The sequence below is a fragment of the Crinia signifera genome, chromosome 11 (genome assembly GCF_055691185.1).
Source record: "Crinia signifera chromosome 11, ASM5569118v1, whole genome shotgun sequence".
NCBI lineage: Eukaryota > Metazoa > Chordata > Amphibia > Anura > Myobatrachidae > Crinia > Crinia signifera.
In genome coordinates this window covers 83,732,316-83,749,988 of record NC_139227.1, presented here as the reverse complement: position 1 = coordinate 83,749,988, position 17,673 = coordinate 83,732,316, and the positions used below count along the sequence as shown (strand labels likewise).

The window sequence follows — 17,673 nt, the reverse complement described above, 5'->3', positions numbered from 1 at the left end:
TATATATCTCAGTGTGTTTAAAAATAGGAAGACACACAACCGAAACAAATATTTCCCCAAAAAAATTGGAAGAATTCAGGAGTTTTCTATATAAATATAAACCTGTGAAACATCGATACATGTTTGAAAACATCGATGGATACCTGTTTCCACATCAGGATACATTTTAGGCATAAATCTATACACACATCGGAGAATATATATATAACATCGATATATGTTGGAAAACATCGATGTCTACTTAATCCAACACAGAGAAATGCTTATGCACGTGTTTGTACACACATCAAAAAATTAATGAAAAATGAATAAATACCATACCAATCAGGTAAGGATTGGTGTGTACACCAGGGGGGCATTCTATACCCTAGTGTTATATATTTACCATGCTTTTTTAGAGACTTTAAAATATTTAAAGACATATATAAAACCTAACTCTAGGTTTTGGTATCAATCAATGGAGGGATGAAGACTCTTTAATAACATTATTACTCACTGGAAGGAAGAAAAGATGTTTTAGGAAGGTGTAGGGGGAATCAAATGAAAGGGAGGGTATATGTGGGTTGTGCCCAAAGCACTTTAGATGAATATATGGATAAATAACTCAAGATTAACCAATCTAAAAATGAGTATGTATACCAACATACCCAGATAGCTTGTTGGGAAGTGTTTATAAAAGTATATATATTTTTAACCATCTTTATATGCACAGATTATAGAACATCCTATGCTATTTTTATCGGTGGTAGTAAAGGAGGACAGCATTGGTATAATAAATATACTCAAATGTTATTCAATTCAATTGTATCGTTTAGGCCATTGGGGACCATAGTTCCCAACTGGAATATCCAGTAGGCCTCCCGTCTACATATTAATCCAAATCTGTCCCCCCCCCTTTGTGTTGGTTTAATATGTTCTATTGCTCTAATGCGTACGTTTTTAATGCATTGTTGTTGACAGTAGGATATATGTTTCGACAGGGGATGGGTTCTTATTCCTCCTAGTATGTTACGTCTGTGCTCCATGTAGCGGGTGTGTAGACTCCTCGTGGTCCGACCCACATATTGGAGGCCACACCCACAATCTATCAAATAGATAACATATGTGGTTTTACAATTCAAAAATTCTTTTATTTTATATATATTCTTATTATGAAAGGACATAAATTCAGTGCTTTTCTGTTCACCATACATACATGTTTGGCACTTATAATTCCCACATTTATGAAACCCTACGGGTAGATTTGGTAACCAATTTTTACTCTCTTTGACAATCTCCTGGCTGTTCTTTTCTTTTCTATTTTTAAAGTGGCTGCTTACTAGTTTTGTTTTTAGATTGTCTCCCTTTCTAAAGATTACTTTATTCTTTGTTCCTAGAACATCTTTTAATAGGTCATCCTGTTTTAAGATACACATGTTGTTATTAATAATTTTTTGAATTTTATGTGCACAGTTATTATATTGCGTTATAAACGCTACATTTCTATCTTCTGATTCTATCGGACCTTTTTTCTTTTTAGATGTTGTTTCTTTAAGGAGACTTTCTCTATTCATCTTAGTCACTTCGCTGTAAGCTTTTTGAACTATACTCTGCGGATACCCTTGTTCCGTAAAGGCTTGTATTAAATTTTTGGACTGTTTTTGAAAGGCCACATCTGAGGAACAATTCCTCTTAATCCTTACTAGTTGGCTTTTTGGGATGTTGTTTTTCCAACCCTTTGCATGTGCACTGTCAAACTTTAAATATCTGTTCTGATCGACTGATTTTACATAAGTTTCGGTCTCTATGTTATTATTCACGATGGAGAGCGCAATATCCAAGAAGTTAATAGTGGATGTGCTGTGATTAGAAGTGAAGTGAAGTCCATAATTATTAATATTTAAATCATTAGTGAATTGATTAAGTGAACATTCATCCCCATCCCAAATTATAAACAAATCATCTATATATCTGCCATAGAGGACCAGGCCCCCCCCCGAGCTCGTTCCCCCACACATGCTCCTCCTCAAAGGCACCCATGTATAGGTTCGCGAAGCTCGGAGCGAACCTGGTCCCCATGGCAGTCCCCCGTGTCTGTAAAAAATAATGTGTATAAAAAAAAAAATAATTGTGCTCCAAAATAAACGTAATAGCCTGTATGATAAGGTCACGTAGAGGGTCTGAAATATCTTTATCTATTTCTATTTCTAAAAATTGTTTAATGACCTTTACCCCTTGTTTTTGGGGTATATTTGAGTACAAGGCCTCAACATCACAGGTGAGCAGATGGTAGCCTTCCTTCCATTTTATCTCTTTTATTTTATTGAGAAAATGTTTGGTATCTCTAATATATGATCTTTCAAATCAAGCTTACTAACAACTAAAAGCTTAAAGGTTATGGCATTATGACTAACTTTTAACATCTGGCTGTGAATTAACAGCATATCTGCAAGTGAGTGTGGTCTTGGAGTGACTTTTTTACATCTACAGCCTAACAGCGTCTGACCAAAGACTGTCACTAATCCCTGCTCCATAACAATTAACCTATTGCATGCCTAACAAAATTAATAGCCTGCATTCTACTAACCTTTGCTTCTTGTCTGCATTGCAAGAGTAACAAAGTGTGGCCATTTTTTATATAATGGCCTATTGTGCTTGAAAAATATATAAAGCACAAGAAAGAGAGTAAAAAGTATGCTTATTGAAATTGTTTTTTTTATGTGATGTTTTATTAATTATTTTTATGTAAATCCCACCGGCCGGTGCTTTCACTAATTAATATATGAAATTTATAATTAAATAAAAATTGTACTAATTTTTTATCATAACAAGTATCCATAGTATCCCTTTTGCGCCGTCTACCCTGTATTTATTGTTTTTTCATATCAAATTGACCATAAATAATTAGAATTGGTCCTGAACCACTGACCCAGGGCACCCCTGCAACTGTCCCGAGGCACCCCAGGGTACCACGGCACACAGTTTGGGAACCACTGGTCTACATAAAACATGCACTGCGTGGGGTCATGAGAACCTGTAGTATAGACAACCAAAAATCATTAGATACTGTATCCTGGGCCTTTCTACATAAGATATTGCAAACTAGAAACGTTAGTATTTATTTAATATCAATGTTATTATTACTATTATTATTATTATTATTATTAGGTATATATTAAATGTGTCATTGTAACATACTTATTGTGACTTGCGTCACTGATAAGCATTTACTCCAATTGAAAAAAAAATGTAAAAGAAAATTAATAAAAGGAATAACAGGAATAGTTTTGCTCTATGTTGCAAACCATTGGGTGCAAATGCATTTATTCATTTTTTGCTTACAGCGAAAATACTGTCTGCACGTAAAGTATGTTTGTTATCTCCAGTTAGCATATTTATCAAAATTATATTTACTAAAATAATGAGAAAAGTGGTGTTTTTACTCCTTTTTCACATTATTTTAGTATCACCTGAATGTCCTAATGGGAAATTGAAGGGAATTTTTTCTCCAAGCTCTTAAATGTAATTTATTTTTACAAATCAGATCACCTTTCCCATTACAATCTGCCTGAATGAAATAAAATGAAAATATTAAAATATTTAAAAAAAATATTCAAGGGGCCCTGTGATAATAACATTATCTTCAGATAGCATTATAAGGGCTTCCCACTGGTTCACTGCACAGCCTTATCTGCCTGCTGGTTCATGTCATGCGTGTCTGATAGAGCATAGTCTGATTAGTGTGTTAAAAAAAACAACAAGAGAAAAATACTGCTGAAGCCCCATACACACTAGATGATATGATCCACAAGCAATATCGTTAACGTAGAGCTCCCGTTCAGGGACGTCACCCAGCCCCCAATTAAACATGCAGACTTTGATACTACAGTCAGCATTGTTTTGCATGTACAAACAACAGAGGATATCACTAGCGATTTATGGGCGCAAGCATCTTTAACAGTATTGAGCATACACACTGGATGATCGGATATATCGTTATCATTCATATTGTTAACAATATATCATCTAGTGTGTATGTGTACCTGCACCCAAGAATCAGTGGTCAGTTATCCGGTGAGGGCAGCTGGTCATCTTATCGCTGTGCTATTGCTGTGACCCATGGTGCAGTAAAGTGATGCTGTGAAGATGGCATCTCACTTTACAGCACCAGGGGCATACTTGCCTACTTAAAGTGTCTCCTCCAGGGAGAAACCCGAACAGCAAACACTCTGCAGCTTTTCTGGGGGCGGAGCTCATTAAGCCCCACCCCATTCATGTAAATGCCATGATTCACGGCTCTTCTGGGAGGGGGTGATACTAAATTACTTAATTTGCATAATTTAGCCCCACTCCCTCCCCCAAGAACAGCGAATGCCAGTATTTGACCGGCAGAGGGAAGGATTGGAGAGCTAATGCAGAGGACCCGCTAAATGCAGGAGGCTTGTCCACCCTTCTGGGATACCAGGAGGGGGACCTGATTTTCGTGACCCTCCTGGCCATTCCAGGAGCGTAGGTTTATGACCAGAGGTCACAGAGGAGCACGGGATGAGATTAGCAGCTGCCCTGGCTCCTGTATCACCGATCACCAGTCCTGGCAGCAAGCAGAGTTAGTGGAGGTAGCCTACGGAGGTGGCCTACGTAGAGTATTTTTTGTGAAGAAATGCATTGACAGGATTTACAGGAATAGAGCTTTCTCACGAGCTCTCCCCAATCAGAGATAATTGATACATCCTTGCAAAGCATTTGCATTTTGGATGTGAGCATATTTATCACATTCTATCAACATCCAAGATTGGACAAATATCCCCCCAAGTGCTCTCATTTCTGACAACAGTGGGGACTATGGGCATATTAGACTGCTGTAGTGCTCAGTACAACAGCGCCATCTGCTGGCCGTTCTACAACACAACAGACACAACAGAAGACCGCTTAGGAAAGAGACATTAAGTGGGTTTGAAAAGTAAAACTGTATAAAATCTATATTTCTATCAAGTGAAGCACATTTTAAACATCTAGTTTAAGGTTTATTATAATTTCCCTTCTCAGCTATTGAATGCAGCGGTAATCAGACCTACAGTTACGACACCAGTGCCTGTGGCCGAACCTGTCTGTCTCTCTCCAATGTGGAACTGGAGTGTTACCCTAATGACATCCCAGTTGAAGGTTGTAATTGCCCTCTGGGTTATTACTTGGATGACAAAGAGCAGTGTGTACCCAAGTCACACTGTCCCTGCTACTTGAATGAAGATACTCTCATCATGCCAAATGAACAAACACTCTTCAATGGGCTTACTTGGTAAGAAGTAGTATAATCATGACAACGCTCACGAAACCTAATTCAGTGATGGTTAATCTTCTGTATCCCAGCTGTTAACAATCATCTCTCACATGGTTCTCAGCCTGTGTAAGAACGTTTAGAGAAAGGTTTGTCAGTCGCACAGAGGTAGATTTATTGTAACAAATGGGTGGACCCTCATAGCATAATTGATTAATTGAATATATGTAAATGCGAGGGTGTGCTACCAGAGGCACAGACAGGATATTTTAAGGAGGACAGAAAAGAGTGCCTTTTCTTGGTGCACCTAGAGAAATAATACTTAGTAAAACATCACTTTTATTGAGTTCATTTAAAATATTTGCGAAGATATAAAAAGGACTGGACAACACATAAGACAACAAAGTGATTTTTAAAAAGGATAAGAATCCTCACCTAGCGGGACCCCACTACCCGTTATCACCGTTATTATTTATAATAGATATGGTGTGGCACGGAAGACTTGTTTATATTACCAAAGTCATGTAATGTGGATAAGTCAGGTTTGTAACTTTATCATATACAATGTATCACAATAGTCCTGAGGCTCACTTAGTGCAGCCACCAGCACGCGCTTGAACACGGATGTGATGCCGTTTCAGCGCTGCTGTTAGGCTTGCTGGAGCCAGTAGTTCCACAACCTGCGTTCCAACCGCAGAGCTGAGTCTGAGGTGTGCCTGTGTGCACTCCCTCGCTCATGTGGATCTAGAACAGGCAGGGACACACACGGCTCTGGCGCCAGAGACCGTGTCAGTGTACTGATTGGGGACCGTGTCCAACGGAAACCCCAATGTAGCCAACAACAAATATATATACAGTTTGTAAGTGGGGAGGGGAAATTGGGGTATTAGACACACTAGGTGTGTAGTTAGTCGAGCGTACGCTTTCGCAAAAAAGCTTCCTCAGGACTTTTTTGCGAAAGCGTACGCTCGACTAACTACACACCTAGTGTGTCTAATACCCCACTTTCCCCTCCCCACTTACAAACTGTATATATATTTGTTGTTGGCTACATTGGGGTTTCCGTTGGACACGGTCCCCAATCAGTACACTGACACGGTCTCTGGCGCCAGAGCCGTGTGTGTCCCTGCCTGTTCTAGATCCACATGAGCGAGGGAGTGCACACAGGCACACCTCAGACTCAGCTCTGCGGTTGGAACGCAGGTTGTGGAACTACTGGCTCCAGCAAGCCTAACAGCAGCGCTGAAACGGCATCACATCCGTGTTCAAGCGCGTGCTGGTGGCTGCACTAAGTGAGCCTCAGGACTATTGTGATACATTGTATATGATAAAGTTACAAACCTGACTTATCCACATTACATGACTTTGGTAATATAAACAAGTCTTCCGTGCCACACCATATCTATTATAAATAATAACGGTGATAACGGGTAGTGGGGTCCCGCTAGGTGAGGATTCTTATCCTTTTTAAAAATCACTTTGTTGTCTTATGTGTTGTCCAGTCCTTTTTATATCTTCGCAACTATTTTAAATGAACTCAATAAAAGTGATGTTTTACTAAGTATTATTTCTCTAGGTGCACCAAGAAAAGGCACTCTTTTCTGTCCTCCTTAAAAAATCTCAGCCTGTTTAGATCTGCCACGCTATCATCATCACAGATGTAAGCAGATACTTGAAAATCCAAACAAAGATTATGGTGTAAAGGCCCAAATATAGATACTGAGGGATTTTGAGCTGAAAGCAGCCCACTTTTTTCGTTTGAGCTGCTTTCAGCTCAAAAGTCACCCAGTGTGTACGGGCCAGCGATGATCAGTGAGCAATGATGCAGACTCCCGCATCATCGCCGGCCACTGACGTTTATCTGCTGGTATTAACAGCAGATGAGCAATGGAGTGGACGGTTTTCCATAGCGTCCTGTTTTGTAAAGTTGTCCACTGCCCAGGAAAATCGCTAGGACAGGCAAAAATCGCTCAGTGTGTATGCCAGGCATTCCCAACCACAGTCCTCAAGGCACACCAGCAGTGCAGGTTTTGTAGATATCCAGGCTTGAGCACAGGTGACTTCATTAGTACCTGAGTGATTCTGATTAAACCATCTGTGCTGAAGCCTGGATATCACTAAAACCTGCACTGTTGGTGTGCCTTGAGGACCGTGGTTGGGAATGCCTGGTGTATGCATTGAGCGATATTCAGCCCAGAGATTTTCCCCATTATCGCTGTCCATAGACGCTGGGCAAAAATCACACAGTGTGTATGGACCATAAGAAACCAAAAAAAATGATTGTTTATATGGGTGAAATTAGTTACTTTTCCCAACAGTTATCCTAACTGACCCCATAGTCCAGGCATGTCCAAACTGTGGCCCTCCAGCTGTTGTGAAACTACACATCCCACCATGCCTTGCCATAGTTTAGCATTCCCTAATAGCAAAACTGTGGCAAGGCATGATGGGACGTAGTTTCACAATAGCTGGAGGGCCATAATTTGGACATGCCTGCCATAGTCCCTCAAAATATGCATGTTGAATTAGAATGTTATGCTATGTCTATGATGATAAAACATACTTGCCTACTTTTGAAAACTACTTTCAGGGAGATTACTGTTGGCAGTAGAATTTTACACAGTGCTCCATTGAGGGGGCGTGTCATGCTCCACCCAAAGGGCGTGTCTAGTTCCATGTATGGAGAGATTGTGAAAAGAGATGTGAATGTGGCACCTAGAAGCGTGGGTGTGCACTTCTATATCTGAGAGGAATCTTTTTAAATGATTTATATACAAATGTAAACGTGCCCCAAAGCAGTTAGTGAGAATTACTATACTTGCTAAAGAAAAGTCACTGATATGTGTCAGGAATTGTTCCATATAAATAGCCACAAGAAATGCATTTAGCCTTCATTGTGGGATCATTGTATTTTATCACCAATGCTGGGAAATGGCGCTTATGATTCAATATAAATGTATCTATCTCCCATTCATTTTTTTCCAAAAAATGTAACAGTTACATAATGTCAGATAGGTGAAATGAGGGAGATTGCTAGACTAATGAGGGAGAGAGGGAGATTGCTGCTATTTTAGGGAGTCTCCTGCAAAATGCAGGAGGGTAGGTAACTATGTGATAATATCAGACATCATACTTACATACATACCTACAGTACATCCTCTTCAGCCAGGTTTGCATAGAGCACCACATATTCACATGATGAAGTTACAGTATACTGTAGAAGAGAAGAACATTTTAGTTGAAACTGTTGGACACATATTGAATGTCATTTATGCTCAAAAGCAGCACATTCTTATAGCATTTGTAATCCCATTGGCTAAGCTGCACAGATCGCAAGATACTAGTATGTTCCCCGCTTAGGTCAGGCCTGCATCACATGCACTTATACATGTATTCTCCTTGGGTACAACTTGTGTACATGACATAAATATAAAATTGCTAAAACATATACACAAAAACATTGTGGACATAATTGTGAATTGGAGGCAGAAACACAATGCAGGCGAATTTGCAAGGACATTTATGCGGCCTACATTAAGTGCCTGCGCCCACTGTAGTACCAATAGTTATATGGTTATATGCCACCATCTAAACCTGCATCAGCCACATGGCAGGTGCATCTTCTCTGACAGACTATGGCCTCCTATGCCTGTGCGCCTGTAAACACAGCCACCTGCTGCTTTGACCCGCTCACAACACTCTCATAACACTCACTGAAAGAACCATTTTTGCAGGCACAACTTGTCACCTCTCAGTCACCACAGATCACTTTTTCATAACATTTCTGATACTGTACATCTTGGTCCCAACAGCACTTTAGTGCATGCACTCTGCGGAGAATCCTATCAGGTGCTTTTTCATCCAAAATCCTTGCAGGTGAAAAATAAAAAGAATGGATATACCTATAGGTACAGTGTCAGTCCGGTAGTTCCCGTGGCTCCCGGTCATCTCTTCTCCTTCTTTCCACTGTGGAGGAGGATTCTGGGAGGGGAGATTGCTGCTTGGAGGGGAGGTGGTTGCTGGGAGATACAGTTCTCCCTGTTGCTGTCTCCTAACACACATGGGGGTGTCTAGGGTGTGTGTGGGGGGGGTTGACTTGCACACATTTACACACTCCTCTGCTGTAGGAGACCAGCCCCTTAGGATCTGGAGGATGAAGACACTTCTTTGGAAGTTGAGTATTTATGAGCCAATAATTAGGCTAATTGGAAACCTATTCATAAGGAGGAGGGGGGGGGGGTGCCAAAGGGGTATGGGTCAATGGGTTGACCCAATTTAGGCCAACATGTATTAGGTCGACCACTGAAGGTTGACACCTGAAATAGGTCGACATGGCTGAGGTAGACAGGGTCGGAAGGGCAACAAAAGCATGAGGTCGACAATGGAAAGGTTGACATGAGTTTTTCATGGTTTTACCCCCGAATGTCAACATGGACACCATCTAAGCGTACCGTGTCCGCTTGTTAAGCTCGGCACACTGTTTTATTCTCCCACCAGTAGTGGATGGTAGTGCATGAAATACAACCTGTCGGCACATGTCGGCTCAGAAAAAAACATGAAAATAGCATGTTGACCTTTTGACCGTCGACCTAATGCTTGTGTCGACCTTCAGTGGTGGACCTAATGCCCGTATCCCCTGCCAAGACAAGTATTTTTTCCTAAAAATAAGGTTTTAAGGAAAAATCAGACTTGCTCTGGGGGTGCGGGAAAACAAGATGCTGTGACTTCGCAGTCACTGTAGAAATCACAGAATTCATACTTTATCTCTCTTCAGCTGAATAGCAAAAAGCCAGCGGCTGCAGGAAAAACCCCACAATGCAGCGCTTTACAAAACTCCGCTTACCGCTGAATATTTACATAGGGTGCCGGATGATGTTCCAACAGTGGGGATCCCGACAGCCAGTATCACGGTGTCGGGATCCCGACTGCCGGTGTTCTAACAGGGGGGATCCCGACACACAGGGGCTATTCTCCCTTGTGGGGGTCCACGACCCCCATAGAGGGAGAACATAAGCTGTGGCGAGTATAGTGAGCCACCGGACCCACATTGTGGAGAGCGCAGCGAGCCCGCAAGGGGCTTCGTTGCGCTCGCCCCCCTGTCGGAGCACTGTCTGGATACTGACTGCGGGGATTCCCTCTGTTGGAGCCCTATGCCACACCCCTTACATAAATATGCTGAAGTGGTTAGGCATACCTCCCAACTGTCCCGCTTTCCACGGGAACGTCCAAGGGGACATTCCCGCATCCCACCCGGAGCTGCCAGTGTCCCACGGTGGGGAAGGGGGGGGGGGGGAGTTGGGAGTCCCCCCAGCCTGAAGGGAATAGATGCTGTGCTCTTCTATTCAGCGATGCAGAGAGGTGAAAAAATGGGGGCGTGACCTGTGGACATGACATCCCGCGAGGCCATGGCCTCTTTCCATAGGTCATAGCCGCACGATTGTCCCGATTAGGGAGACACAGATATTGGGAGGTATGCGTTAAGTACATGTAGCATCTGTCATCAGTCATAATCATTAATACTGTATCTGCCTTCATGCACTCTCACCTTAATATACAGTATGTACATCCATTTGTTCACAATTACACAAACATGCCTGTAATATATGTTCCTACTTCTTTTCCTCAACTGTCAGATTCCTGCAAATCCGCCTGCAGCCATGTACAGTATCTGCAGCCTCTGCACTGAGCACGTGCAGCAGGATTCTGCCGTTACACTAGACAAACTGGCTGCGCTTCATACTAGCCTCACCTCATAATGAGCATTAGTGTATATAAGTGTGTAGCTATAGCAGGGTTATAGTAACGTTACGTCATTACTTCATGTTTATTTTGCAGTTATTGTGTCAGTGGAAGGCTCAGCTGCATTGGAAGACAAGCAGATTTTGCAGGTACCAGCCTACTCCCAGTGCTGTTCTGTATTACTGCTATGTGTTATGTCATTTGCTTTATCTCTCTGTTTCTTTCTTCCTAAGAAACTTGCTTAGCGCCAAAAGTCATGAAAACATGTGACTCCTTATCTGATAAGTATGGAGCTGCCTGTGCGCCCACATGTCAGATTCTCGCTACTGGCGTCCGCTGTGTAAGTTCCATCTAAGTGCTACTGTACATAATAACATGCTACTGTACATAACATTTTTAAGATACCACAGAGGTGGGTGTCTAGTCGCATGTCACCTGAGGGGCTAACAGTACTCTGCCCACACCTACTGCAACTGGACACGTGCTGCCATAAACATTCACAGTATGTAAAAGATAAATATTTCAGTTTTTAATCATGGATATACAGTATTTAAGCAATTCATATATTTTAGTTAATTATCATTCATTTACACTTTTTGCATAATCCATTACATTTTGCCTAACAGCAATTATTAACGTTGTACAGTATGCTTGAAGATAATCACAAAAGGACAAATCTCCCAGTAAGAGCAGGCCTTTGCAATAGAAGGACTTGATGATTTAAGAAGATGGCATTGCCTACCGCATCCAAGTTCCAGACTGTTTCGATCATTTCCGGAGCTTGGTGCATATAAAAAAAACAGGCAAACCTCTAAGAATAGCAAAATAGTCTTTGCTGCATCCTTGCTGCCCTGTAGGCCAGATGTATTAAGCTTCAAAAAGTGATAAAATGGAGATTGATAAACAGCCAGCCACTCAGCTCCTAAGTGCGATGTTACGGGCTGGGTTTGAAAAATGACAGGTAGGAGCTGATTGGCTGGTTGTTTATCACTCTCCAAGTGCTGTCCAGCTCTGTTGCTGCCCAGGAGGGAGGGGGGTGGCAGACCGGGGCCCCCGCTGGCCACCTCCACCAGGCCTGGGTAAATAGTACCCATCCCCACCCCTCATCCCTCTTTCTTGGCGGCCATGTGCATTATGTATATTGTATACACACACATTTCTATGTATGCATCAGTGATTTATGCTGAGGTGAAGCAAGGTGAGGTAGGGTAGGAACCTCTCCTGTCATATTCTGGTATGCTGCAGAGTTTTGACTATAAAAGTGATAAGAAAACATACACAGAACATTATATACAGTGTATGTATATATATATATATATATATATATATATATATATATAGTCACTTGTAAGGCCAGCACACCTCCACATATACAACCTCAGTTTTGCCTTCCCCTGGTCACCCGATTCACAGGATTCCAAATAATTCCAATTCTTAGGGCGGAACTCACTTCAATAAAGTCGACTCAAACAAGGAGTAGTTGTTAACGTTTCGGAGTCTGTTTATTTTCACTCAGTCATCAGAACACACAATACAATGTAACAGTAGAAAATTTATACATACCCGACCCCCAGTGCACGAGGACACGCGGGACACGCAGATGTCGGTGGCGTGGTTCACGGACGTCATCATCCAAGACCCGTTGTCATGACAACTTGTCATAAACAAAGAGTTGGAGACGCATCAGTGCTCCATTTACACCCTACGCTGAGTCACCAAGGTAACCTCACCAAAACAAAAACATTAAAAGATTAACATGATCGCATCAGTGTGTTGCTGCATACTACAGGAACATTCTACGTATCGTAAACGAAAAACAGTTACAACATCATAATAATAGATACATTGAAATTATCTTGGATGATGACGTCAGTGAACCACGCCGCCGACGTCTGCGTGTCCCGGGCGTCCTCGTGCACTGGCGGTTGGGTATGTATACATTTTCTACTGTTTAATTGTATTGTGTGTCCTGATGACGGAGTGAAAATAAACAGACTCCGAAACGTTGCCAACTACTCCTTGTTTGAGTTGACTTTATTGAAGTGAGTGCCACCCTAAGAATTGGATATATATATATATATATATATATATATATATATATATATATATATATATAAGAGCCCTCTGACGAAGTCCAGGTGACGAAACGCGTAGGGACGTGGCCTAGCGTGACTCAGACTGTGAGCCCAGGCGTGAGTGACCGCTCCAACAGTGGTAACAAGGTGTTTTACACCATTTCTTATGCAAATATTTCTGCGGTGTGTTAGACCGCCATTCTTGGTACGTTACCCGGACCATTTGTGGTGGATTGTTCTTAAAAATAAAAACCCTTTTTACTTGTGATAACTGCACCATGGAGCGCCCGTTCTTTTTGTTCTAGAGATATATATATATATATATATATATATATATATCACACACAGATAACGATGCGCAAAAATAGAAAAAATAATGTCCCTTAAGGGTAAGGGAAATACCGTCCCAAAGTCTGTGTAGTCACAGTCCACTGGATAATGTCCAATAGATATATCCAATCGGTAATTGTAGCACTCAGATCTTTTAGGATCCGGCAGCACTGTTTTCCACCGAACCGGTGTGTTCCTGGGTCCAAACAGGTAGAGAATCTAGAAAAGTTTTGAAAACAGGCGCTTCATAGTGCAATAAGCCTTTTTTAAACATTTGTATTTATTAGGTGAAAATAATGAACAGATAGGGATAGGGTAAACGTACCAAAATGAGCGGTATCAACAACCGCAGTACATAAAACATATAAACAAAGTGCAGGGCACCAGAGATACGGAGCCGGTGTACACTCACTGCTCCTTTCTTAGTAGTGACGTCGCTAGTCACTACTAAGAAAGGAGCAGTGAGTGTACACCGGCTCCGTATCTCTGGTGCCCTGCACTTTGTTTATATGTTTTATGTACTGCGGTTGTTGATACCGCTCATTTTGGTACGTTTACCCTATCCCTATCTGTTCATTATTTTCACCTAATAAATACAAATTTTTAAAAAAGGCTTATTGCACTATGAAGCGCCTGTTTTCAAAACTTTTCTAGATATATATATATATATATATATATATATATATATATATATATCCATGTTGTAAGGACAGCACTCTCCTAAATTCAGCACATCTGCCGGGGTGCCAAAGAGAGATCAAAAGTCCCGGAAATCCAGGTCCTTCCAAATATATGTAGACAAACAATGGTGGCACTCACTGGACTGGCTTGAAGAAGCTTTTTAATTACATACAGATCAACATTGACAACATGTGACAGTGGGCATAGGTCATAGGAACTATGCCCACTGTCACACGTTGTCAATGTTGATCTGTATGTAATTAAAAAGCTTCTTCAAGCAAGTCCAGTGCCCCCATTGTTTGTCTAGATCGATCTATATATAGTAAGTTAGTAAGTAAGTTTTATTTATACAGCGCACTTTCTTCAACAGGACTCGAGGCGCTTTACAGACATCAAAAATAAGAATGCACATACTGTAATACAAAGGGTTATCAGTACAAGGAACAAGTAACAATGGCAGTACAGATATACATCACACATATACATCACATGTACAGGTATGCACTAGATGCATTCTAATAAAGGGACACGGACATGGGGAAAATATTTACCGAGCTGTGCAGCACCCAGGCAGCCATTCAGCGGCGCCACGTGGTGATTGCACCAGCCAGCACCGTACATATAGAACACACTAGAACAGTACAGGGTACACAGAACTAGACATAACACAATTAAAGCACAAGTCTGAAGTCACGAACACATCTTTGCAGATGTATATACTGTACATTATTTTTAGAAAAAACTCTTTAGTAAAAAAATGTCTGTGACAGATGAGGCACTGACTCCTCTGTCCCCCTGTTCCGTGCATCTCTGATCAAAACTCAACACATTTTCAGCTGTATGTCCTGCTGTATCTATATAATTCCCACATGAAACATCGGGCTCCTTGTCAGCCATTTACCTCACCGCATGTCACTGGTAGGCATACACGTCATTAATATACTGTATATATGTAGAAAGAATCTTACAATCCTTAAACAAGAATCACTTTTTGAACTTACGCTCACTTATAGGTGCCCACAAAGTGTGAGTCTGGATGTGTTTGTCCAGACGGCACATATGAGGATCTCGATGGCAGCTGTGTGCCAGAAAGTGAATGCTCCTGTGAATATGGAGGCACCATCTATAGAAGTGGAGAATCCATGTATAGCGAATGCCAAAGCTGGTAAGAGAAACATTATACAGCATTACATGTTTAATAATAATGACAATGCAGCCTAGGTTTAGGTCAGTGGTCCTCAACCGCGGTCCTCAAGGTACACAATCAAGGTTTTATGGCTATCCCTGCTTATTCACAGGTGGGATAATCAAGCTGACTGAGATACAAATTAAGTCACCTGTGCGTAAGCCTTAACAGCCATAAAACCTGGACTGTAGGTGTGCCGTGAGGACCGTGGTGGAGGACCACTGGTCTAGGAGACAAATTGCAGAAAGTTGTTCTGGTACTTGCTCTGTTAGGTTGGCTAGGGCACCTACATAGGAACATACGGTTACAGGTGTACAGGTGTATGTCCCTACATTAGTTTCCCAATGCACAATGACCTACTTTTTGTCTTCAGCACCTGCAGCGGAGGCCACTGGCAATGCCAAGAGAAACCAAACTGTGCCTCCACCTGTATGATGTATGGGGAGAGCCATATTAAAACCTTTGATGGACAACAGTATTTGTTTGATGGGGACTGTGAGTACACTCTAGTGACGGTAAGTAGATACACTGTGTATTCAGCCTTGTAGGGGCCCGGGGCACTTACGACATGGGGCCATGTGGAACGGAGGTGTATATTACTTTGTAAATACCTCACAACATGATCCAGCCCAGGGGTGCCGGGCATAGCCCCAGGCTTCACCGAGGGTATGCCTGCATTCCTGGAAATGGGGGGTATGTCACTGCCACTTTCTGGAAAAGCCAAGGGTCTGCTTGTCACCTACTTCCGTAGGCCAACTGCATAATCTGAGGCTTACTTAGCTGGTCATCTGTGTAAAACTTGTAACCATTGGTCGTGATGTTTGATACCAGCTAGCAATGTCAGAGCTGGGATCGCGGCTACAAGCAGGAGATGTCTCTTTTATGGAGAGGTCTATTGCATTTTATGCCTTCAGATTGGATGCTTACAAAAGTTACAAGAGGCTTTGAAATTCCATTCACATATGAATGAGGGCCAGAGCCATCTAGTTCGTGGTGTATGTTCGTCCCAGTTGCCCAGAGGCAAGATAAATATTGGTGCCCGTAAATAGCTCAATCAGTAAGGTGTCTGCTGTGAGATAGGTCATGGGTTCTAATACAGGGTGTGACACTTGCAAAAATGATGTTAGGAGTGGAAGTCAGCCACAGAAGCGATATCGGTGGCTTTCAATTAACTGATTCAAACTCGAAGAGGAGGAGAGGTGCCCCCTTGGGAGCAGGAGCCCAGTGGTAGATGACTCCATTGCCTCCCAGAGTTACGCCTCTGCGTCAACAAGGAGTTGAAAACGATATAATAGTTCTAGTGATACAGTACATATCTTTATCCCTGACTCCTGGCCTCTCTCCTGCTCACTCCCCCTCCCTTTTACTTCATGCTTAACACCCTGTCTCTCTCAATCTCTTGCTCCCCTCTCTCTCTCCCTAACAATCTTTTGCTCTCTGTCTCTCCCTGATACATCTCTCTCTATCTATCTCTCTCTCTTTCTCTCTCTCTCTCTACTTCTACTCCCTAATGGGCATAATAGTGATAGTGGTGGGGGGGTCTGGAGCAGAATCAATGTTATCGGCAGTGGTTTTCACACCTTCATTACCCGGTCCCTCCTCTAGCATCAATTCAGCACTGCCTGCCGTGCTGACATTCTTATGAATCATATGCAGTTGAGTTCTACTTTATTGATCACATGCAGTGCTGGCTATTAATCACATGCAGTGCTGGTTATTAATCACATGCAGTGCTGGCTATTAATCACATGCAGTGCTGGCTATTAATCACATGCAGTGCTGGCTATTAATAACATGCAGTGCTGGCTATTAATCACATGCCGTGTTGGCTATAATTCACATGCAGTGCTGACTATTAATCACATGCAGTGCTGTCTATTAATCACATGCAGTGCTGGCTATTAATCACATGCCGTGTTGGCTATTAATCACATGCAGTACTGACTATTTATCACATGCAGTGCTGACAATTAATCACATGCTGTACTGGCTATTAATCACATGCACTGCTGGTTATTAATCTCATGCAGTGCTGGTTATTAATCACATGCAGTGCTGGCTATTAATCACATGCAGTGCTGGTTATTAATCACATGCAGTGCTGGCTATTAATCACATGCACAGTACTGACTATTAATCACATGCAGTATTGACTATTAATCACATGCAGTGCTGACTATTAATCACATGCAGTGCTGACTATTAATCACATGCAGTGCTGGCTATTAATCACATGCACAGTACTGACTATTAATCACATGCAGTGCTGACTAATTATCACATGCAGTGCTGGTTATTAATCACATGCAGTGCTGACTATTAATCACACGCAGTGCTGGCTATTAATCACATGCACAGTACTGACTATTAATCACATGCACAGTACTGACTATTAATCACATGCAGTG

The 17,673-nt window shown here is 41.9% G+C and overlaps 1 protein-coding gene across 1 annotated transcript in view; it reads left to right on the top strand.

The window, feature by feature from the left end:
- The window catches only part of LOC146045080 (uncharacterized), a 127,494-nt gene that overhangs the window by 57,545 nt on the left and 52,276 nt on the right, over positions 1 to 17,673 (top strand). Inside the window, exons 21-25 of the mRNA XM_083163764.1 lie at positions 5,026 to 5,275; positions 11,090 to 11,142; positions 11,227 to 11,333; positions 15,093 to 15,244; positions 15,639 to 15,780. Of these exons, the coding sequence (XP_083019890.1) occupies positions 5,026 to 5,275; positions 11,090 to 11,142; positions 11,227 to 11,333; positions 15,093 to 15,244; positions 15,639 to 15,780 (704 nt within the window). The remainder of the gene's footprint in view (positions 1 to 5,025; positions 5,276 to 11,089; positions 11,143 to 11,226; positions 11,334 to 15,092; positions 15,245 to 15,638; positions 15,781 to 17,673) is intronic.